This window comes from Mustela nivalis (genome assembly GCF_964662115.1).
Source record: "Mustela nivalis genome assembly, chromosome: 9".
NCBI lineage: Eukaryota > Metazoa > Chordata > Mammalia > Carnivora > Mustelidae > Mustela > Mustela nivalis.
Genome location: NC_139028.1, coordinates 20,670,501 through 20,695,375, shown reverse-complemented (window position 1 = coordinate 20,695,375; position 24,875 = coordinate 20,670,501). Strand labels below are relative to the sequence as shown.

Here is a 24,875-nt window from a genome sequence, read left to right as displayed (position 1 = left end):
TTCATGTCTTTCAGTCCCTTGAGTTGTTACTCTTTTGGTGTTTAAATTATTCCACTTAGCCACGGGATCCTCTTTAAGTTGACTCCTGTGTCCTTTTGACATGATCGCAGTAGTCTTTGATAGCTTCCTTGCTTTTAGGTAAGATATCACAGGCTTACCCTGAACATCTCTTGTCTCCGACCTGGAATCAAACATGTCTCCTAGGAGCTGTGGTTCTTTCAAATGGAAAATAGCACGTAGAGACCAGAGTCTGTGCCCTCAGGATACTTATTACTGCTACGGGACTGTCATTGCTTAGAGGCCTTTTCAGGGACAGAGGTAGGAAATATGTATTTTTTTTATATAGAGGAAAGTAAAGGGGAGTCTGTACTAACATTCCAATTGAATTTAAGATTTCAGCATTTTTAACTTCTTGAATATGATGTATTTAGATCTTGTTTGTCTTAAGCTAAAAATTGTGGTTCCAAAGGACTTTAGCCTAATTATGTATTTGATACGAGAGAATGGGGGCAAAATTGATTCAAAGCAATCTCAATATTAAGGAGACTGGTTCTTTTTGTCCTTAAGATATATCCCATTAACATAAAATACTGTGTGTGTCACTTAAAACAAGTATTCTCTGATTGGTTATGTCATAGCTTAATTCACAGCTATGTTCACCTTTATTCAGTTTGGTTTCAAATTTTAGAAATTACCATTTCTTCTGTTTGATTCAGTTGTGAATTGTTTGAGTTATTTAAGACATTACGTGTTTCCAAGGTTAAAGCTATAAAAGAGGGTACGTTCAGGAGAATCTAGCTTCCACCCCTTTCTCATCCCCATATAAGTAATCATTTTTAGAAAATTTTCCTTTAAGGGATGCCTGGTGGCTCAGTCAGTTAAACGTCTGCCTTCAGCTCAGGTCATGATCCCAGGGTCCTGGGATGGAGCCCCGCATCAGGTCTTCCTGCTCAGTGGGGAACCTGCTTCTCTCTCTGCCTATTGCTCTTCCTACTTATGTGCTCTCTCTCTTTCTCTCTCTCACTGTCAAATAAATGAAAGAAAATTTACTTCTCTCTTCCTGTAAACAGAAGCACACAGTACATATTTTCCTATACCTTACAGGGATTCACAGATAGAAACCCATTCATAGGCCAAGAAGGCCTAGTTCAAAAGGGAAGACACACATGTTAAATAATTGTAATACAATTGACATTATAGAAATATATAGAATAAAGGCCATTAGACACAAATTATGCAGCATTTTCTTCTAGGGTGGGTGAGTAGGTTAGGAAGAGCGTCAGATAAATGACCTTTGAGATGGTTTTCAAAGAATGAGCTTGATTTGGAGCCTGCAGATTATATGAGGGAATAACCTCTATATTGCAAACTTAGCCAACCCACATTTGCTAGTGTATGGGTATGGGCGTAGCGTGTGAAACATTTGCACTACATAAGAAATGTCTGAACAACATTCTTGGAAGGCCTTTTGGAATATATGGGATTCCGTTTCCTAGGCTGCCTGGGCTTGATGCTTAGTCTAGAAGTATTTTTTTAAGAAGCTATAAGAAAACAAATCCTCTTTTATACATTAATCTGAAAGGACTTCATATTGGAAGAATAGCCGTTTTTGTTATAAAGACTGAACATAAACAGGCTTAGTTTATAAACTTAGTTTAGTGGCAAAGTGAAGAGTAAAGAAACACGTTTTTATAAAAGTTTATAATCTTTTCTCTGGTTGATAGTCCTTGAGTTAACCTGTAATTATGAAGCATCGATTATATGGAGAACATTCTTTTGCATGTAGTAAGGAGGCATAGGAAACAACCGAAATAATTCTAGTTTAAAACTTAAAGAGCTAAGGCATATCTTGTGACTGTAAGCGTTTCACAAAGAAATTGTGTTTTCTCAAGACTTTGAAGGAAAATGCTTAATTTACTTGGGATAGACAGAGGGCAAGAGAGTGTGCTTTTTGTTGTTAGATCTGCAGGAACACTCACTAATGAGAAACTCACAAGTCATTCCATATCTCGAGTACTGTGGTCGCTCCATGAGCATACACTTGGTAGAATGACATACGACTGGACTCATGTGGTACGCGTGTCACATTCTAGGTTTTGATGTTGTTCTAGCATTAGGTAAGATTTGACCATTGTGGGCAGAGGGTACGTGGGCTCTGTCCATACTCTCTTTGCAACTTCCTGTGAGTCTGTAATTATTTCAAAGTAAAAAGTTTTTAAAAGTTTATTACTTTGGCAGTTGTTTTGAGAGTGTGTCGCAGGGGGCCAAGGACAGAATCAGGGTTACTAGTTAGGAGCAGGAGGACAAACTATTACAGTGATTCAGGAGGGAGATAATGGCTTTTGGGCTAGGTTGCTGTCCTGAGGGTGGGTTGGAGATGGAGTGAGGGCTAGTTGAATTCTGGATGTATTTTGAAGGTAGAGCTAATAAAATCCACTGACGGATTGGATGTGGGTGTGGGGGAAAGAGAATGGGATGACAACAAGAGTTTTGGAAGCCTGAAGAAAAAAGATATCAATAAGAAGCAGCAACAAGTCAAGAAGTTTGGTGTGAGGTGGTTGAGTTCTTGGCAAGGAAAACAAGGTAGCAAACCTCCTTCCTCCAGTCCGGAGCAACTTGAGGCGTGCACCCGTCTGCGTGGGTTAGGGACGGTATGACACTCGCGCGAGTGCACTCTCGTTAACCTGCTCTCCCAGGCAGCTGAGTTCTCTTGGCCTCGCCCTGGCTCTTTTGGAAAGAAGCATTTGTTTGATAAACAGGAAGTCGTTTCCATGGGTGTAGAAAGAAGAAATGATAGACGTGAGTGGCAAAGCACAGAGCTGCCAGCTGTGATTAGCTTGGATGGGTAGAAGTGTTCTCAGGTGGCCACCTAAGCTTAGCCCACAGCCACTCCCCCGTTTCTGGACTGGGCTATTTCTTTATCATGAAAAATGAAAAGTTCCTGCCCTCTTGTGTGATCTGCTATCAGGATATGTTCATTTTCAGCTGGTGTTTTGGATCACTTAGAGTCGTAGACTTAGCAGACAAATGGAGACACTGTCTGTTTAGAGTGGAAAAGTGACTTATTTTAAGAAGTGTTGGCTCCCCACCCCCCATTCCAGTAGTGGCATGGCTCTGACACTCCAGTGAAGCTGGTCGAGGGAAGTTAAGACCGCCTTAGATGTGTTTTTGCTCTTTGAAAGGTCAGAATCTAAATGTACCACAAGATATTTCTTCCTGAGTCGGATTAGGCCAACATCACAAGCTGGGAATTCTGAAGCAAATTTTATACATGTGCTCGCTCTGATACTTTTAAACTTTGGAATTCATTCCCTCCCCTTCTAAGAATTCTACTTGTGAGGAATATACATCCCTGGGTATCACTGGCTTTTTCCTGTTTCATAAGGAAGAGCCAATAAAAAAGATTAAAGAAGTCCTGTGCCAAGTGATGAATGGTGATTGCAAAGTGAGAAAGACAACTTTGACTCCTTCCTTTTGCTAAGAGCTTGAAACAGGAGACCCATTTTCTTTCCTTTGACTGTCCCCTCATCCTTGTCTTGACTGAAGTGGTTGGAGTGGAGCTGTGATAGAGAAAAACTTGAAAGTTTGCCCCAGAGGTAGAGGGGCTGCTAAGTAGATAAGTAGTGAATCCGTGAAGGGGAGTGTCCTGTGTTGGGGTTGGTGCATTGCGGGTGTAGACTGGTGAGTGGCTGGGCGCAGAGGGCGGGGGCCAGACTGCCATGTGGGAAGTTGGGGATGGAGGATGGGGTATATACAGTGCATAGGATATATAGTATGTATATTCTTCTATGCGGTATATAGGAGAACTAGCTCACTGAGCTCCTTGGAAGAAGGTAGAACCATTTTATAGCATTCCTTGAAACTGACGTTTATCCCAACAAGATTCAGAATGTATTTTAAGAAACTTTGACTGTTGGACTCCTGGGTGACTCCATTGGTTAAGCAACTGTCTTTGGCTTAGGTCATGATCCTGGGGTCCCAGGATTGAGTTCCACATTGGGCTCCCTGCTCAGCAGGGAGTCTGTTTCCTCTGCCCCTCGCCTCTCACATGCTCTGTCTGTCTGTCTCTCTCTCTCAAATAAATAAATAAAATCTTAAAAAAAAAAAAAAAAAAAAGAAACTTTGTCTTTTGAGTGGTTCGGGAGCCTGTTTGTTCCATGTGCCTTCTGAAATGACCGCAGGATTTATTCAAATGCTGTGACTTTGGGTTAAGGCCAGGCTGGGCAACTGCTCTGGGTTTCTTTGCTGGAAGTTAAATGTTGCATCTGAGCTCGCAGAAGTTTTGCTGCCTGCCTGTAGGGCACACAGGAACATAAAGCAGCCATTTGTCCGCGGGCAGCTGAAAGGCAGCTTGAGCGGGGGACTGGAAACCGCTGCAGGCTGCCGGCTTCCTGGCACACCCACCAGCCCCCGTAGGTTTACTCAGAAAGCAGACGACCAGGCATGGGGTGGCGGTGGCAGCCGTCCTGAGACAGGCAGAAATAAAGGCAGAGTTTGAACGGTCTGAACGATGCGGAGCTGCTAAGACAGCCCTGTCTTGGGACAGGAGCATGAAGCTCCCGAAGCGGAAAAAACACGAGCAGCAAACACAGTCACTAAGAAAAACAAGATCCGGTGCTTGCAGCCAGCACTTTAGAAAAGCGATTTGTATATCTTCGTATTCATAACTGTAGGGATACTGTAGGCGTCTTTGAGAAAATACTGTACAGCTTCAGCTCCTCTCCCCAGGCTGCTGCTATCACAAATGCCTTTTAACCAGAACCATGTAACAGAAACTCTGGGTGTATGTAATAATTACCTTCAGGCACTCTGAATCCTGACGAACCTCAGATCTATTAGCCAAACGCTTGAATATCCTCTGTATAATACTGAGTGGGCCTTTTTAAAAACAGCTTTTTAAATGTCTTTGAAAGTTAAAGTTGTATCATACAGGATAACTCTTCATCATAGTACAAGTTTATTCCCAAATAGGCTCTCCTTTCTTTGGCCACAGTGTTGTAACAGGGTTTATTTCTGTTCAGCAGATCAAGAGGTGGGGATATTGGCAGTATAAATGATTTGTCCAAGGACAGCCAGCGTGTCACTGTGGAGATAAAACAGGACGAGGCTGCATTCCACCAGCTCCTGGCCTCTGTAGCAAGTTTGAGAACTTTCCAGTCATTTTAGGAAAACAAAGTACTTAGAAAATATAAAGAGGTTTTTTTTTTTTAATAAAAGAAAATCACTTATTTTGGAAATCACGAAATTAATCATTCTGTTGTATTTAAGAAGCTCTTTGATGTGTTCTGGTAATTAGTATTTACTGCCAGACGAATGTCTCTTGGGCATTTTAATTAATGGGTGGCTTGGCCAAATGAGCTTCTGATGGTAAACCTTCATAAGGGTTTATTTTTATGTTTCTCAAGAATAGCTGTCTCTTCAAAGCCCTTTAATTAGACGAAGTTTAGCAGCTAAAACATATTATTAGAATAATTAGGCCTTGGGTTAAGAGGGATAGAGGGTCAAAGGTGCAGGTACTGTTAGAGAGAATGGCATCTGAAAAGAAAACCTAGCGTTGCACGTTTGATGGATGTCCAGTTCTTTAACAGCTTATATTAAGTGACTGTCCCTAGTTAGGGACTTTGTGTTGTTTAAAGTTCATTTGACAGATCTCACCAGAAGCATAAATACACCAGAGTGTGTGCTCATTTGTCACCACCTCTGAACTCCTAGAGAAAGTGGTATTCTAGTCCTTTCGACTTCTAAGCTGAACACTTCCTGTTCTCTCTCTCTTTTCCTACTAAATTGGTCCCCTCAACTATAATAAAGAATTGTTCTTGAGCAAAATGCTTCAAGAAACTGGTGTAGGAGCCACTGATAACACGAACAATTACAGTAATTCTGGGCCTTTCTTAATAATTTCTGCTGATCCTATGAGACGTTGTTCTTAAGATTGCTGTAGGATTTGATCTCCAAAGTTGTATGCTCTTTGTGGTCAGAGTGTAGTTTGAATTATTTGAAAATCTGCTATGTAGGTGGATTGTCATCTGACTCCCCTTCGTCACCTACTACCCCCATTTCTTGTCCTAAGCCCTCAGTCTTGGTAGTTACTACTAGGGCATGTGTCTTAGGCCAGACTTTCTCTTCGTGACGAAGAAGAGATGTATCCGACTGGTCCTGTCAGTGATTTCCATGGTGCCAGAACTGTTGGGTAAAGATTATTGAGACTATTCTTGATAAACAGTAATACACGTATTTTTATTGTCTGATTTTTTTTACTTTCCCACTATCTCGGGATTCTTAGGATGGCAAATGTGTTCTTTTCCCACCTAGGTGAGTTTGTTTAAGGACGGGAAGTTTTTGAGTAGAGCTAGCTGTATTGCCAGTGTTTCTAATACCATCAGCTGTTACGATCTTGATATGTTATTAGTTAGACGAAGAACTGGGGTTTAGGATTCATTGGTTCAGTATAAGCCTACTGCCAGTATTAGAAAAAATACTTAATTTTATTGGTATTGGTAACTGGTAATTAATGGGATTGGCTCTGGGTCTATCAGTTTATTTTTAAATATCAAAGATAGCTTGGTTTATAGTATCACAAAGCTCATCACATGGAAAATCTTTTGCTGTAGTTTAGTTAGCCACGTTGCCAATAAAATCATTTCACTGAAAGTGGTAGAAACTTGCCTTTGTTTTCTGTTATTGTCTATAAAAACTAATAACAATTTAAGAAATATTTGAGAAACACATAAATGCAGATGGATTTTATCTGGCATATTATTATGCACTCCAGAGTATAGTCACCAAATAAGTATATTTTATGTTAATCTGCAAAACTTTGAGAAAGCAGAAGAAAGATTAGCATACATGGGCTCCTATATAAAGCCATTTTCCGCCTTAGCAATGACTAACTTCTGTATGCTCTTCTCCCAAAATGATTGATTATTGTGACTCTGTTTTTTGACTCACCCTTTAGCACAGGAAGTATTGCTGATTCTTATCTTCATGGATATGTTTGCTGTGTGTATGTAATCTCTTGCAATGGAGATAAGAGAGAGGAGATGTTGAATGTGATGATTCTCCAAAAATGCCATCATAACCCTTAGAACTCCTTTCTCTTATGGTAGAGCATAGGTAGTCCTATGCATTCTCTCATGTGTGCTGAAAACGGTCTGGGGCTGCTTGCTGGTGGGTTTCTGTAGATACAGACCAGAGCCTCAAGTGTTGCCATTTGTTTGTTTCACTTCCCCAACTGTTCCTCTGGTGGCCCCTTGGCATCTCTCCTGGAGTCCACCTTTTGAAGCAATGCCCATGTGCAAACTGAGAACTGACTATGTGCTCTTCTTCACCGCAGACCACCTGGTGGCCCATGGCAGAATGGCAGAGAAGGAGGCCCGTCGGAAGTTTAAACAGATTGTGGCAGCCGTCTATTTTTGTCACTGTCGGAACATTGTTCATCGTGATCTAAAAGCTGAAAATTTGCTTCTGGATGCCAACCTGAATATTAAGATAGCAGGTGAGACATGTGTTGAGGATGTGAAATGGGAACAAAAGACCTTTTCCTTCAAGGTTCTTAAGCAAGGGATTGTCTATTCTCTTCTATCCAGAAAGAGGTATTGGAAAATGAAAGGGGTGTGTGTGTGTGTGTGTGTGTGTGTGGCTTGAAAATTGATAAACTTTCAAAACATACTTACATTCTTTTTTCATGTAGTATTGGATAGAACTAGGCTGGGGAGGAAGAAGGGAAAGGGTTATATTTAAAATTCTCTTAGTTTGGTTAATAGTCCCTTTTGAATAATAAGGAATAGTCTAGAATAAAGTGGAGAGAACAACTGTAAGCTTGTATACTCTGCCAGCTTTACTTGAGGAGGCTGATTTATGTCACTGTTACAGATTGTAGTTTTGTGATAACTTAGGACAGAACAGATCTCACGTCAGTTTAAAGGCAGTTGATCTCTTTGTGTCCTCGGATTTCACTCGTCTGCTCCTCTGACGGTGCCTAAAAACACTTGTCACTGCCTCTGTTCCTACTTCAGTTTCAATAAACTATCAACATTTGCCTAACCAATACAAGCTCACCACCTATTGATAGAAGAAAGTGACTGCAGGCTAGACAGAAAGTATAAACATGAAAAGAAACCAGTTTTGTTTTCCAACAGTCTCAGTATTGTGCTCTGTGTCCCCCGTCTCACAGGTACAAAGGGAAGGGGCGTCTCCTATGGAAAATTGAAGTACAGCTAAAATAGAATTGCCTTGAAAGTCAAGGTTAAAAGCAGTTCTAAGGACTTCCCTCCTTAAAAGGGTAGGAGTTGAGGGTTCAGATGTATGTTACATTACAGGTCAGAGTACCTTCGTGTATCCTTTCAAGGTGGTGATTCTACGGACTGTTTTGTGTAGATAAGTCTAGATAACTCTTTCCAGGCTCTCCTTTCACATCCTTGCAATGTCACCGAACTTTTTATTTATCTAAGTTCAGCTGGCGGATGCACTGTTGTGTGGTCCTTTCACTAGTGGTAAGCTCCCTGAGTCCTGCGTTTGCCCAGTGCAAAGTAGACGGAAATTGATGCTTTCTGTATCTTCCATAAAAATCACATTTTTCCTTTGTCCTTCTGTCTGCTTTATATTCTCCAAAGCTCTCTTAGATGCTAGCAGTTCCCACACAAGTGGGTAGTGTGGAAAGACCCGGCAATTTCAGACCCTCTTTTGTAATTTTTCACCATAGCTTCAATTAAATTAATGGTAATAATGTCTAAGCGTCACAGTCGTTAAAAGTATAATAAGATGTTGTGTTAATTTCCTATTGTCGCTGTGACAAATGACCACAAATGTAGTATTAGAAACAATACAAGTTTATTATCTTACAGTTCTAGAGGTTGGAAATTTGAAATGAGTCTTTTTTGTTCTTTCTCTTTTTTTAAACATTAATACACTTTTTATTTTAACCCCAGTATAGTTAACGTCCAAGGTTATATTAGTTGCAGGTATAGTTAACGTCCAAGGTTATATTAGTTGCAGGTACACAAGGTCATGATTCAGCACTTCTGTACATCCCTTAGGGCCCATCCTGAAAAAATACAGAATGCTTTACGAATTTGCCTGTCCTCTGTGGGCAGGGGCTGTGCTAACCCTGTTAGTGTGTGTGCTGCCAAAGCGAGCCCCCGAAATGAGCCTTCTGTGGGTAAAATCAAGCTGTTGGTAGGACTGGTTCCACCTGGAGTTTCTGGAGAGTCCATCCCTGGCTGGTTTCAGCTTCTGGAGGCCCCTGAACCCCTTGGTTCTGGTCCTTTCTTCACAGTGTTCCGCCTTGTGCTCCCATTGTCACGTCTCCCACTCCTAACCTGATCCTCTTGCTTCCCTCTCGGAAGGACCCTTGTGATTACACAGAACCCGCCCGGATAATCCAGCATGATCTGCCCATCACCTAGTTACATCTACAGAAGCCCCCTTTACCACGTAGATACCACTTTCACGGGGTCTGTGGATTAGGACTTGGATGTCTCTTGAGGGGCTTTTATGCAGCTTGCCACAGATGTGATCGTAGGGTTCTTTGGATTACTGATGAGGGTAGTAAGTTAAAAGAAGACCCTCATTTTCTTCTACAGTTGTGTTTGACCTTCACTCACCAAAGGTCAAAATTTTTTTAATGGTTCCTCGGTTCTTGATTTTGACTTTAGAACCATTTTGACTTAGTTCAGGGAGACTTGTATGGCTCGTCATTTTTGTATTGAGAAACCAAGTGTAAAAGCAGGGGTCAGTAGTAATTAAAACTAGAAATGCCCCTGACAAATACTTGGGTAAAGAGATTTTGAAATGATTTTCTTTGTTAATAGTTAAAACAAATCCACATAGTCACACGCTGAGTCTCCACCTGCTGGTGTGTAGTTACAGACTCTTGGGAGTGCTGGTAGCCCGCTGTGCGCTCTCTGCATTAACACATAGGGGGAGATTTTTAAGGTCATTAACCCAAAGTCTACATTTTTATTATTTGTTTAGCCAAGAATAAATGAGCTGCTCTAGGCTGTGTCCTACTATAGTATCTGATGTTGTCTTTCTTCATGCGTTCTTTTTTTCATGCTGTCATTACCTTGTCGTTCCCCTGCTGCCACTGCCCGTCACCCCCCTTGCCTCAGTTTTGCTTTCCGTGGTTTCAGTTACCCATGGTCAACTGTGGTCTGGGGGCGGGTGAGCCTCCTTCTGACGTATGGTCAGAAGGTCAATAGTAGCCTAACGTTAGGTCACAATGCCTGTGTCATTCCTGTCACTTCATCTCATCACGTAGACATTTTATCACCTCCCATCACCTCAAGAAGAAGAAGGTGACGATACGATATCTTTTTTTTTTTCTAAATTTATTTATTTGACAGACAGAGGTCACAAGTAGGCAGAGAGGCAGACAGAGAGAGAGAGGGGGAAGCAGGCTCCCTGCTGAGCAGAGAGCCCGATGCGGGGCTCAATCCCAGGACCCTGAGACGATGACCTGAGCCGAAGGCAGAGGCTTAACCCACTGAGCCACCCAGGTGCCCCACGATAAGATATTTTGAGAGAGTGAGAGCCATATGTGCATAACTTTCATCACAGTACATTGTTATAATTGTTCTATTTTATTATTTGTTATTGTTGGTCTCTTACTGTGCCTCATTCATCAATTAAACTTTATCATAGGTGTGTGTATAAAGGGAAAAATAGAGTACATCTAGGGTTCGTACTGTTCAAACATGCACTGGGGGTCTTGGAACGTATCTCCTGCGGGTATGGGGGACTCCTGTCCTCAGTTTCCTCAATCATTGCCGGCCGGAACTCCCCTTCTTACACATAAATTAGGTAGAATTCCCATTCTCATATGCCAGGTCTTCTTTGAACTTAGTGGGTCAGTGGGAGAATCATGTCTAGTTGAAGCTGACCACGGCATAACTAATTTTGGAGAGGAGGAATGGATAGCTCTGACAGAATAAGGTCAGATAACTAATGAAATCAAGTTTTTATTCTAAAAGCTAAAAGTAACTTCAGGATTTCTAATCTTTTCAGTGGTCTTTTGATAAGTTATTATTAAATCTCAGTAAGAAGGAAACTGTTAGACATGAAAATAACACATGAAAGAGAAAAGAGTTTTGTTGTTTTATTTAAAATATTGGTAGTCTTAAACACCTCATTTCTAGAATCATCATATGTTAGTGTCAAATTAACGTGGAATTAGTAGAAATTCAGTTTAGGAAATTTAAGAAATTCATGTTTTCCTTATGCCAGTGTTAACCTAAATGGTTGTTTTGTTTGATTTGGTTTGGTTTTTACCTAAATGGTTTTGATGAAAAGTGCATCCTGTTCAAACGTAGACGATGAATAAGGTGTCCTGGGAATGTTTGTGTTTACACTGATTCATTTTTACTTTTTAAATGAATTAATGGGGCAGTTTACATTTAACACCCCATACAGTAACAATCTGGTCATTAGAAAAGCCCATGCTAGCCTTCCTCAAGGGAGTGTGTGTTCCCTAGACGTGACAGGTACATTTCCTTTACAGATATTAAAAGATGCAGTGGTTTAAGTAGGAGTCTTCATGCTTAAATTCTTGCCTCTGAATTTTTGTTCCAGTGCTATTTCTACAGAGAATGAAGCCCAGAAGAATAGCTTGGTTTTCCTTTTGATTTTAGAATGGCAGTAACAAACCTGTCTTCTGTAGGATTATTTGAAAGATGTAAGTTACTGTTCTTAGTAATCCAGAATAAACATTGATGGTTTTCAGAATAAAGAACTGTATTTCTGAAAGGCAAAGTTACCAAGTCTAGAACTAAAACTGTGTAGTGGTCATCCAAAAATGTATCTATTGTTAACAAAGGCTCTTTGCTCAGGTGTCATGGGAGAGAGAACAGAAGTGTAAGACATGACTCCTGCCCTAAAGAATTTATAGTCTATTTGGGCAGCAAATGCTTAGACCTTTGGAAAGTTAAATAGCACCAAAATTACGTGTGTGTGTGTGTGTGTGTGTGTGTGTAGCTCTTTACAAAGCATTTTCACATACACTATTTAATTTCATCATATTTGGCATTGTACACATAGCTTATTTAGAAAACATTAGAGCCTCCAAAATACACACCTTTAACTTTCCAGAACACTGAATTCCTTATAAAGAGGGCTCATGCACATCTCGTTCATGTAGAGTCTGGCTCCAGGAAAGAATAGGATTCTTGGCCTCTCACCCTTTATTTTTCATGTCTCAGACACATGAGGGTCCCCAGAGGAGCAAATGGAGGTGAGGGAGGCACAGCATGGCTGTCTCCGCATATAGCCCGCACCGCTGGGGGACAGCGTGTTCCACAGCGACCAAATTATACTTTGCTACAATAGAGGAGATGTTACAAGGCACGCCATGATTCATTATCACATTAATTATATAGTCTAATTACCACAGAAGTTCAGAGGATGAAGAAACCACTTTAGTTTGTAAAGTTCCATCAGACTGTGAATGCCACAGGGACGCTAACCGTATCCTGCTTAGTGTCTCATGCCCATGGCCAAGGCCATGCTTGTTCGGTAGGAGGTGCTCAGCACTCTGCTGATCTGAACTTTAGACAGTGGTGATGAAGCACGTAAATACCCTACTGAGGACACAACATTTGAGGCGAGTCTAAAGGATGAATAGGACTTTAAGGTGTAGGTATAGGAAGAGAGAGAATTCCAGTAGGATTAGTCAGTCTGCACATGTTGGGAAAGCATCTACAATGTGCAGGCCCTTGAGCCACGCTCTGGGGTTACAGTGGCAGGTCAGGTTGTCCCTTGGAACGAACGTTCTGCTGGGGGAGACCAACAGTGAACACAGGAAACACAGAAGCCCTCGTAAGGACTATGGAAACGGTAACACCAAAAATGTGCTAGAATGATTCGTGGGAGAGAGAATGCTTTTAACCAGGATAGTCCGAGCCTGCCCAGCAGAAGCAAGAGCAATGCAAAGGCCTGAGAGACGTAAATGCAGGGTATCTGACAGGGCAGGAGAAAAGGAGATGATAACTAAGGGGCATTTGGAAGGAGATGGGGTCAGAGAACTGGCAGGCACTGGTTCCCTGTGGAGCCTTAGGCCCGCAGTGAGGATTTGGGAGTTTATTTTGGTTGCAGTGGGAAGCTGAGTTGGAGAAGTATGGGCAGCAGTAGCAACGCAGCATATTTGCAGAAGAGGTTGAAAGCAGCTTGGCCTGGGGGGAAGCTTCAAGCAGGGAAGTCATGCCTGAGAAGGTAAGAGAGATAGGTATGTATTTATACTCGATGGTGAAATTGTTGGAATACCAGGCTTGATGGGTCAGATTCAGAATGAATAAGGAAAAAGTGGGAACAGGCGGAACGGGCAGGAGAGCAAATGGGAAGGTCAGTGAAGAGGCTGCGGAATGGTCAAATCCTTCATAAAGGTGGTCATAGTAGACTTGGAAAGGAAGACGAGGGCAAGAAATAAGAGAGAGAGAGAAAACAAAGGCTTTCTGGAGGTGGATAACCAATCAAATATCTGGGCTGGGAAGAGGGAACTGCCAGTCACAGATTGTGGAGAAATTGAGAAATCAGATTTTCTTATTGATGGAGTGTATTAAGCTATCAAAGGAAATGGTGTTGTCTTGTGTTTAATGCTATTTGAAAGCAATTTTAATTCCTGTCCCCAAAGATGAAGTAGAGAAAAGTCTATATTTATAAAAGACTGCCTCAGAAAAGACCTAAATGTAGTTGGCTTAGTCCCTGAAGCAGACTTATCTGAAATACTCAGATGTTATGAGAATGTTTTGAAAATTGTGGAAAGTTATTATTTTTTTTTAACCTAAGGAAGTTGGAAACTTTTCTTTCTAAATGTCGGCTCCCAGAATGGTCTCCATGAGATAGTTTCCACTCCGGTGTTATTGTTTTAGTTGGCAGTCAGGAGACAGCAGAGATCTGAAGTACAACTACAGCAAAGCCAGTGTTTTGGAAAGAATTTCCAGAGTGCATGGATCTAAGGTACTGTGGAAATTTTTGACCTTAATGCGGTGAGATCTAGACTGTTTCATTTTTTAAAAGTGGGAAACTAAAACATTCCACAAGTCCACTGACCTTTCACCTTCAGGAGGAAGATGCTGAGACACCATGGTAGAGGGAAGAAAGGTGGCGAGGGTTTCTGAGAACCCTTCCCCAGTGTGGTAGCTGAGAATGTCCCTGACAGCCCAAAGAAGGTGGTTATGAATATGCATCACATCAGTCACATCAGTCACAAATTTTATGTCATTGGGACACCTGTATGGCTCAGTGGGTTAAAGCCTCTGCCTTTGTCTCGGGTCATGATCCCAGGGTCCTGAGATCCAGCCCCGCATCGGGCTCTCTGCTCAGCGGGGAGCCTCCTTCCTCCTCTCTCCTCTCTGTCTGCCTCTCTGCCTACTTGTGATCTCTGTCTGTCAAATAAATAAATAAAATCTTTAAAAAAATTTTTTTAATGTCATAATCATAACACCTTTATTCAGGTTATCCTGTGTACCTCCCTGGCTGGCAGGTAATAAATTGAGACCCAGAGAGAGGCCATGTCACTTCCCTGAATTCATGTCATCACAGAGCCTGGGAATCATGACGCCACAGTGTTGCTCTCCCCCAGAAATGCTGTGTGACCGACGACTAGAAGGTGCTAACAACTTTCATGTATGTGGACCCTTGGGAAAATACAGTTTGAAAGTGATCTCTTCTGCATCCTGTTCCACGGGCTGGAGCTTTACAAACGGAAAATGAATGCACCTTCGTTTAGAAGGCATTTTTTGGTATACGCAGTTGATTTATTTTGTGTGAAAAAATTCTAGAGTTAAAATTCAAATGAACATATTTTTGTCAGTCATAGTCATGGTTCTAGGTGATAAGTAGGGTCTTAATGATCTTGAAAAGTGAGTGCATCCTGCTGAGATCAAGAAAATGTTCTGTTTACAGGCCCTCACTCCCAATAGCGATGCTCTCGGTACAGAAGCATTGCTTCTCGGGTTCTCCCACTGTGGTTTCCCTAACACAGAGGGGGACAAACTCACACAGGGTGAGGGCAAGTGTGGGATTGATGAGCTAGTCTGGAATGGTTCACCTTTTAAATCACATGCTTTATTTTTAAGTTCATGCACGTGTTGTACTCTCGACATATTACATTTGTTCTAATACTAAAATTAGTTAGCTTTATTTAACATAGAAAAAAATTAATGTTCCAGAAATATGTGTTTTCTTTAGCCTTCATTTTCACATAACTCTTGGCACACCGCAGCATTATGCCTGAGGTAGTTCGAGAAACTTGAGAATAAAGAATTTCTTCTCCAACTGTAGGCTTCTTTTACACTAACTTTTTTGTTAATTGCAGATCATTTGTTTGGGGGATAGTTAGAAGTCAGTAAATCAAGTGATGATTTAGGCCTCCCCACCTCCCCCTACCCCACCTCCTTCAATGTATTAGTTTGAGACCCTGTGAGAGTAAATCCAGGGAGTCTGCCTGCCAGCAGGGAGCTAATGAGCAGGCTTGTAACACATTCAGTCGGCTGTCTCGGTGAAATCCTCAGTCACCACGGTGGTTTTGACCGTGTAGTTCATCATTTTTTGTTCAATTCACATATAGCTATAGTGGACCACTGGACAAGGTAACGCATAAGGGGCACTGATGTCAGAATTGCGTTAATGAAAATAAAAATGGCAATTCAGCAGTGCTTGAAGACAAACTTCATCCAATTCATGAATTGCCTTCATTTGATCACTGTTCTTATCTAGCACATCACGGTCTTTCCACGACTTCAAAACCCACAAATTTAGACACACAGACACAGACATGTACACACACATGCAGAGACATAGCATCCAATTTACTTTATTGGGAATAAAGACAATCCCTGTTCATAATGTTTTATTTGCACAGAAGTACTAAACCTGCTTACCCATTTTGCTGCTTTAAACTAAAACATGAAAATAATTCAGATAAACAAGTTTGTTCTTTGGGTTAAAAAATTTAAGCATTTCAAATACCAGCTCATGAAGAGGTTTTGGCTATTTCGGACATTATAATCTCAATATGTATGTGGCTTCCAGCTAAATATGACAACAATTTGTAATTAGCACTTTAATTAATTTTTCAAGAGCTTTTATTTATTTATTTGACAGAGAGAGCACGCGTGTGCGCACAAGTAGGGGGAGCAGGCAGGGAGAAGGAGAAACAGGCTCCCCGCTGAGCAGAGAGCCCAGTCTCAGAACCCTGGGATCATGACCTGAGCCAAAGGCAGATACCTAGCTGACTGAGCCACCCAGTTGCCCCAGCACTTTTAATTTAAATAAATTAGTGAGTCACATATAAAATGGGAAATTTTTTTCTTAAATAACATTTATCATTTTTTTTTAAACCTAGGTATGCTTAACCTATAACATATTTGTCTTAGGAGTACAACATAATGATTCAGTACTTATATGTACTGTGAAATGATCACCACAATAAATCTAGCTAACACCCATCATTTACATAATTGCAAAAAAATTTTTTTTCTTGTGGTGAGGACTTCTAAGATCCACTTTCTTAGCAACTTTCAAATATGCAGTACAGTATTACTGTTGTCACCGTGTTGTACATTACGTCCTTGTGATTTTTTTTTTATAAATGGAAGTTGGTACTCTTGACCACCTTTGCCCATCTCACCCACCCCCATAGCTGCCTTTGGCAACCACCAGTCCCTTCTCTGTATCTATGAGCTTGTTGTTTTTGAAAGATTCCACATGTAAGTGAAATCATAAAGTGTTTGTCTTTCTCTGTCTGACTTACGCACTTAGCGTAGTACTCTCCAGGTCCATCCCTGTTGTTTTGAATGGCAAGATTTCATTCTTCTTATGGCTGAGTGATATTCTGTTATACACAGGCTCACGCACATGCGTGTGTGCATATGTGCGTGTGTTCCTTTATTCACTCATTGACATACACTTAGGTTGTTTCCTTGGCTATTAAAAATAATGCAGCAATGAACATGGGCGAACATATATCTTTTTGAATTAGGGTTCTCATTGTTTCAGATTAATACGGAGAAGTGGACTTGCTGTGGGATCATATGTTAGTTCTGTTTTGAATCTTTTGAGGAACCTCCATACTGTTTTCCATGGTGGCTGCACCAGTTGACATTCTCGCCAGTCGCTTACAAGGTTCCCTTTACATCCTCGCCAACACCTGTTATTTCTTGTCTTATTGGTACTAGCCATTCTAACAAGTGTGAAGTGATATCTCATTGTGGTTTTGATGTGCATCTCTGGTGATAGGTGATGTTGAGCATGTTTTCATGTACCTGTTGGCCAACTGTGTGTCTTCTTTGGAAGAATGTCTATTCATATTTTCTATTTGATTTTTTAGTCTACTGTTTCTTATTGTTTTTGCTATTGAGTTGTATGAGTTCTTTATATATTTTAGATATATATTACCAGATATGTGATTTAAAATATTTTCTCCCATTCAGTAGGTTAACTTTTCATTTTGTTGATGATTTGTTAGAAAATACAAATATAACTTGCAAAGAATTTTTGAATCAGGTTTTAATAATGTGCTAGTGTAGGATAAAATACCTTTCTTTAAGTTAGTTACTTCTTTATCATTAGTTATACAAAAATGACAAAATTACTTTTTAAATTTTTTCCCTGGGATTCTTTTTAAGGTAATATATTCCTTTGAAAGGAGTTTGTGAGTCAGAAAAGTTGGAAAATACTAGGTATTTGTATGGTTAAGCCAGTTAGTTTTCTTTATATTCTAGTCCAAATATAACTTTGTGGGTGGAGCGATGTTTTTGTTTGTTTGTTTTTGATCAAATTGAGAGAGTCTCTAAACTCTTAACAGACTCTTCTTCAGGAAAGCCTCTCTTTTCTGTCATATGCCAGTTGTCCCTGAACTTTCCCCTGAAACTCATTCCTTGCTTCTAATTATATAGTTATACACGTAATTATGTCATGTGTGCCCTGCCCCCCCCCCCCACTGGACTGACTGCTCTGCGAGGTGAGGGCTATGTGTCTTTTGTTCACATTGGTCCAAGAACTCATTAGTGGTCCCTCAGAAACTTGGGGAGTACCCTACGCTGGTGACCATATTTGCACATTACCTTTTAGGCGGGTTATTTGTTTTTGTGTTTCCTCTCATTTAAATTATGTTTATTTTGGGGGCACCTAGGTGTCTCGGTGGGTTAAGGCCTCTTCCTTCGGCTCAGGTCATGGTTCCAGGGTCTTGGGATTGAGCCCTGCATTGGGTTCTCTGCTCAGTGGGGAGCCTGCTTCCCACCACCCCCCTGCCTCTCTGCCTACTTGTGATCTCTGTCTGTCAAATATATAAATAAACTCTTTGGGAAAAAAAAAAAAGTTATGTTTATTCTGTAAGCTTTAACTTAAGAGGGTATACTCTTACCTGTTTTTAATTTCTCAGTGATACCTTATAACTTCTTCTGTGATAGTCGTATCTCCTTTCTCCAAAAGTAGGCTTCTACTTATTAGACCATATGTCTTCATTTTTCATTTGGGAAACATTACTACTGTACCTAGATACTGTATTCTCATTTGGTATCTTTAGTTTCTGTTGAGTATTTAAGGGGTGCTTCTTATGGACCATGATGAATCAGAAGCACACTCAAATTTTGTATAGAATGCTCATCTGTCAATATTGGAAACTTAACTGATTGAAGGATTAGACTTTCATTGTTCTAAGTGATAGGAATCAGAATTACGACTATAATAGCAGATATTTAATGTATTCAAGAATTCCAATGAATACTGTTTGCAGGTCTTGCACAAAGCTTCTCATTACAGCCCTTTCCTTTATATGTCTTCTCAGTACTGAGTTTGATGAGAAGATCCTATGTTGGGGAGAGATTTTGTTTTTTGTGAGAAAAATGAGAAGGGTTGAGGTAGTGCTATCTGTAATAGAGTGGAAGGGATTGGTTTATTACCTCATTTGAAAATAGCTGAGTTCAGTGATCCTAACTGCTAAGGCATTTTAGAGCTTTAGGGGGAAATTCATAAGTCACTCTTTGAAAATGCCAGTGTAATGCAGGACCAGCATTTTTATTTTTAAACGTTCACCTTCCACAGAGATGGTATTATGCTTTATAAATACATAGTGCTAGAAATTGGGGAGGGTCAGGTCTGGTAAGATTAAGTGACAGATGTGGAGCAGTCCCATGTATGATGTCATAGCAGCACGTGCAACAAGGTACTATACTACTTCTCTAATACGTAGGAGGTGGACACAGTCTGTCAGTACCATGCCCATTACCCTCTCCTCTAATTCTGACCTGCCCTAGTTTCTTAAACTAAACCAAATATCCTCCTTCCACGACCAAAAAGGATTGCTGATTACTTGATTCTTACCCACACCGTGTCCCCTACCCCCCTCCCCGCCCCATCCCTGGTGAAGGAATTTCTCTCGTGTATAAATGCTCAGGCTGTGAGTCAGTAGTTTTTGGCATTACTTCTCTATTAGCTCCTAGTCAGGAAGTTCAGCCAGGGGTTGGAGTGATTGCTAAACACTGAGGACTTCCCAAGACCCATTTTTAAGACTGAACTAATATTGTGACTCCTGGGAACTTTGAAACTCATCCATCCTCACTACCGTAATTCCGAGACTCACACAGTTGACTGTTGTTTCGCACAATTCCAAATAACACTGTTGGGTCACATGATTTCTAGGCTAGTGGTACTGTGTAGGAAAAGCAAGATTAGTTCCTTGTCTGTGTCATGTTCCATTTTCACAGTCCGTACAGCCCTCTAAATCCTGTTTATGTAGTGCGCTTTCTGGGGTGTTTGGTTCTTTGAGTCATTTGTAGCAAGACTACTGACAGCTTGTCTCCTTCACTCCTCCCCTCCCCTGAGTCCACTGGGAAATTAATCAAGGGCCCAAATTATTTCTTTTCTTAGTCTTTGTCTATAATTGCAAGTGAGGAATTAGGGTGATGAGTCCTCAGAAGCTTTCAGGTTTTAAAACATGGAGAATCTGGTCATCGTGTCTTCTGGTGAGATTGTTTATTTAGGATAAATAAATATTTTCCCACTTTACTTTGTTCCTCTGCCCCCTACTTCTGAGCTGTTTACTTACAACGGCAAGGAAGGGGAGTACAAGTTACCCTTGGAGGGGTTGGCTGTCTATTTTAGCTGTGCTGTGTTAGCTTAACAGACATTGTGAACACTGGAACTGGTTGTAGGCTGTGCCTAAATTGTTTACATCTGCTTTGCATTGCTTCCTGGTCAGCCAAAAACGAAGTCAAGGGTGTTGCTCTGAAGTGGGGGACCAAATAAGAAAATTTCCTCTTGCAGGCCGTCCTGATTTTTAAATTAGTGCCATTCATTCTTTCCTGTTTTCCCTTACCACACAGACATACCCAGTTGATGATATGCTTACTTCTAGGGATACGATATCTCTGTCCTGTACAGCCCCAGGCTCCTGATCTTGCCTAGAACAAAGAATTTCAAGTCTCAAAATTGATAGTAAAGCTCTGGTATTTAAACCATCCCTCGAAGACAGACATGTGGTTCAAATTAAAGTCTGTTGCTCTGTATTATGAGAAGAGGATAGAATATACCATTTCAGCCTGCAGACAAATGGTAACCAAGAGGAGTGTTGGGGGCTGGAAGGAGACTTAACAAATTACTTTAGGAGCCACTTGTGAGGGGAGAAATAAATGACCATAGGCCACATGAAGAGAACCACCCCACCCATATGGCTTCTGTTGTGCGGGTAGGAGTATCCGTCTTAACCGGTTTCTGCTGCTGTTTTTTTGTGTAACTTTTTAGAACATTCATCATCTTAATGTGGAATCTGTAGATCGTAAGTCTTTCCTGTTGCCAAAGAACAGTCGGGGACATAAGGGATCTTGATGGGCATCTTCGTACCTGAGAATTTTCTGGAACTATTACAGAATGTTCACCACAATATGTGTAGTTACCCTGTGACCATACAAAGTTATAATCCCACTGACTGTATTCCCTACATTGGACTTTTCATCCCTGTGACTTACTTATCTTATAATTGGAAGTTTGTACCTCTTAAACCCCTTCACCTGTTTCACCCACTTCTCCAGCCCCCTCCCGGCTGACAACCACAAGTTCTCTACATTGACGGGTACGTTTCATGTTTCGTTGTCATTTGTTCATTTGCTTTGGTTTTCAGATGCCTCATATGACTGAAATTGTATGGTATTTGTGTTTTTCTGTCTGACTTATTTCGCTTAGCTTGATACCCTCTAGGTCCATCTATGTTGTCATGAATGGCAAGATTTCATTCTTTTTTTTTAATGGCTGAGTAATATTCCACAGTATGTATCTTCTTCTTGATCCATTCATCCATTGATGGAGACTTGGGCTGTTTCCATATCTTGGCTATTGTAAATAATGCTGCAATAAACATAGGGGTACATGGATCTTTTTGAATTACCGTTTTCTTTTTCTTTGTGTGAATACCTAAAAGTGGAATTCCTAGATCGTATGGTTTTTCTATTTTTAGTTTTTTGAGGAGCCTCCATACTGTTTTTCAGAGTTAGCTGTATTGGTTTACATTCCCATAAACCATGCACAAGGGTTCCCTTTTCTCCACATCCTTGCCAGCACTTGTTGTATCTGACTTGTGTAAGATGATATCTCACTGTGGTTTTGATTTGCATTTCCCTGATGATTAGTGATGGTGAACATCTTTTCATGTGTTGGCGATCTGTGTGTTTTTTTTTTTTCTTCTTCTTTTTGGAAAGTGTCTATTCGGGTCCTCTGCCTGTTTTTAATTAGATTACTTAGGGGTTTTGGTGTTGAGTTATGTGAGTTGGTTATATATTTTGGATATTAATCCCTTCTTGGGCATCTCACTTATCAATGTCTTTTCCCATTCAGTAGGGTTGCCTTTTCATTTTGTTGATGGTTTCCTTCACTCTGCAAAAGCCTTTTTGTTTGATGTAGTCCCTTTTGCTTTTGTTTCTTTGCTTGGGAAGACATATCCAGGAAAATATCACTAAGGTGGCTGTTCTTGAATTTACGGCCTGTGGTTTTCTTTTAGGATTTTTATGGTTTCAGTTCTCACAGGTAGGTCTTCGGTCCATTTTGAGGGTTTTTTTTGTGTGTGTGCATGGTTTAGAAAAGTGGTCCAGTTTCATTCTTTTACATGTAGCTATTTGGTTTGCCTAGCACCATTTATTGAAGAAATGGTCTTTTCCTCATTGTGTTCTTGCTTTCTTTATCATAGATTAATTGACCATGTAAGTATGGGCTTATTTCTGGACTCTCTATTCTGTTCCATTCATCTCTATGGAGGTTTTTGGTGCCAGTACCATTACTGTTTTGGTTACTATAGCTTTTTGGTATAGTTAGATATCTGGGATATCTCTTTCTCTTTTAGATATCTCTTTCTCAAGATTGTTTTGGCTATTCAGGGTGTTTTGTGGTTCCATACACATTTGAGGATATTTTGTTCTAGTTCTGTGAAAAATACTGTTGGTATTTTGACAGGGAGTACACTGAATCTGTAGATTGCTTGGGTAGTATGGGCATTTTAACAATACTAATTCTTTCAGTCTGTCAGCTGATAGAGCTTTGCATTTATTTTTGTCCTCTTTCATTTCTCTCATTAATGTCTTACAGTTTTAAGAGTACAGAAATTTGATCTCCTTGTTTAAATTTATTCTTAGGTGTTTTATTCTTTTTGATGCAATTGTATATGGGATTGTTTTCTTAATTACTCTTTCTGCTATTATTAGTGTATAGAAACAATAGATTTCTCTATGTTGATTTTGTATCCTACAACTTTACCAAATTCATTTACTAGTTCTAGTGGTTTCTTGGTGGAGTCTTCAGGGTTTTTTCTAGAGAGCATCTTGTCATCTCCAGATAGTGCCAGTCCAACTTCTTCCTTACCACTTTGGACTCCTCTTGTTTCTCTTTCTTGTCTGATTGCTGTGGCTAGGATATTCAGTACTTTTCTGAACGAAAGTGGTGAGAATGGACATCCTTGTCTCTCATTCCTGATCTTAGAAGAAAAGCTTTCAGCTTATCACCATTGAATGTGATGTTAGCTGTGGATTAGTCATAGACAGCCCTTATTATGTTGAGATATGTCCCTTCCATACGGTCTTTGTTGAGAGTTTTTATAATGAATGGATGTTGAACTTTGTGAAATTATTTTCTATATCTATTGAGATGACCATATTGATTTTTAATCTGCATTTTGTTAATGTGGTATATATTGTTGGTTGATTTGTATATATTAAACCATCCATGCATCCCTGGGATGAATCCCACTTGATCAAGGTGAATGATCCTTTTAATGTATTTTTCAATATACTTTGCTAAAATTTTGTTGAGAATTTTTACATCTGTGTTAATCAGAGACATTTGTTTATAGTTTTTTTATTTTGTAGTATCATCTTCTGGTTTTGGTATCAGGGTAATGGCAGGCCTCATAGAATAAATTCAGAAGCATTCCTTCCTTTGCTATTTTATGGAATAGTTTGAGAAGAATAGGTATTAATTCTTCTTCAGATGTTTTGTAGATTTCATCTGTGAAGCCATCTGGTCCTGGACTTTTGTTTGTTGGGAGTTTTTGATTACTGATTCAGTATAATTACTAGTAGTTGATCTGTTCATATTTTTTTTTGTTTGTTTCTTCCTGGCTCATTCTCGGAAGATTATATGTTTCTACTAATTTATTCATTTATTATAGGTTGTCTAATTTGTTCGCATGTAATTTTTTGTAGTAGTCTCTTATAATCTTTTGTATTTCTGTGGCGTTGGTTGTTACTTCTCTTTCATTTCTGATATTATTTATTTGAGTCCTCTTTTTCCTGGTTAGTCTATCTGAAGGTACATCAGTTTTATTTATCTTTTCAAAGAACCAGATCTTGTTTTCATTGATCTTTTCTATATATTTTGATTTCTATTTCATTTACTTCTGCTGTGATCTTTGTTATTTCCTTCCTTCTACTAAGTTTGGGCTTTGTGTGTTCTTGTTCTTGTTCTTTTAGGTGTAAAGTTAGATTGTTTACTTGAGATTTTTCTTGATTCTTGCGTTAGACCTGTATCACTATAAAATTTCTCTCCTAAGTGCTTTTGCTGCATCCCAAAGATTATGATCGCATGTGTTTCCATTTTCATTTGTCTCCAGGTATTATTTTATTTCCTCTTTGATTTCTTTTTTGACCCATTGGCTGTATAGGAGCCTGTTGTTCAGCCTCCATGTATGTTTGTTTCTTCCTGTTCTTTTCTTGAATTGATTTCTGCTTTTATACTGTTGTGATTGGAAAAGATGTTTGATATGATTTCAGTCTTCTTAAATTTATTGAAATTTGTTTTGTGGTCTAACATGTGATCTGTCCTGGACAGTGTTTCATGTGCACTTGAAAAAAATGGAACACAGAAATTCTTCATAGGGCTTCAGGCCTTTCTTTGACTTCATAAGTACACTTTGAAACTATAAAGTATATATTTAACTTTTTGATATACATCGACTCTAGTCTCTTCTTTGCCTTAAGTTTCTGTTATTTTTTTATTCTTATAGTTTACTTCTATTGAAGTTGCCTCTCTTCATTTTTTTCCTGTATGTTGCACCAGTGTCTGGTCTGGTAGTGTTCTTCCTGAGCCACGTGAGCTAAACTCGAGCTTATGATAGTGTAGTTATTTGACTTGTGTCCCTGAACTAGAATGATCCCAGGTTGACATGAGTTGAGGAAATAGAGTACCCCAGTATTCCTTAGGATGATGTTAATTCTAGAAAACTAAAAAAAGTTATTAAATACAAAGTGACTGTGGTTTTAAGAAATTGTTAGGCTCTGTCTATTCTCTGGCTCATTACTTATGGGATTTGAATAATCAAAAGGTAATAGTTAGAAAATAAAATATGTTCTAAAGTTAGGGGAGAGTTAAGATTATTTAATTGAAAGATTTGCCAAAATTATGTC

General features: G+C 39.9%; 1 protein-coding gene across 12 annotated transcripts in view; it reads left to right on the top strand.

The window, feature by feature from the left end:
* SIK3 (SIK family kinase 3) overlaps positions 1-24,875 on the top strand; it is a 246,365-nt gene that overhangs the window by 163,390 nt on the left and 58,100 nt on the right. For all 12 annotated transcript variants that reach the window (XM_082683452.1, XM_082683457.1, XM_082683451.1 and 9 more), the window contains exon 4: positions 7,334-7,495. In XM_082683452.1, coding sequence (XP_082539578.1) covers positions 7,334-7,495 — 162 coding nt within the window. The remainder of the gene's footprint in view (positions 1-7,333; positions 7,496-24,875) is intronic.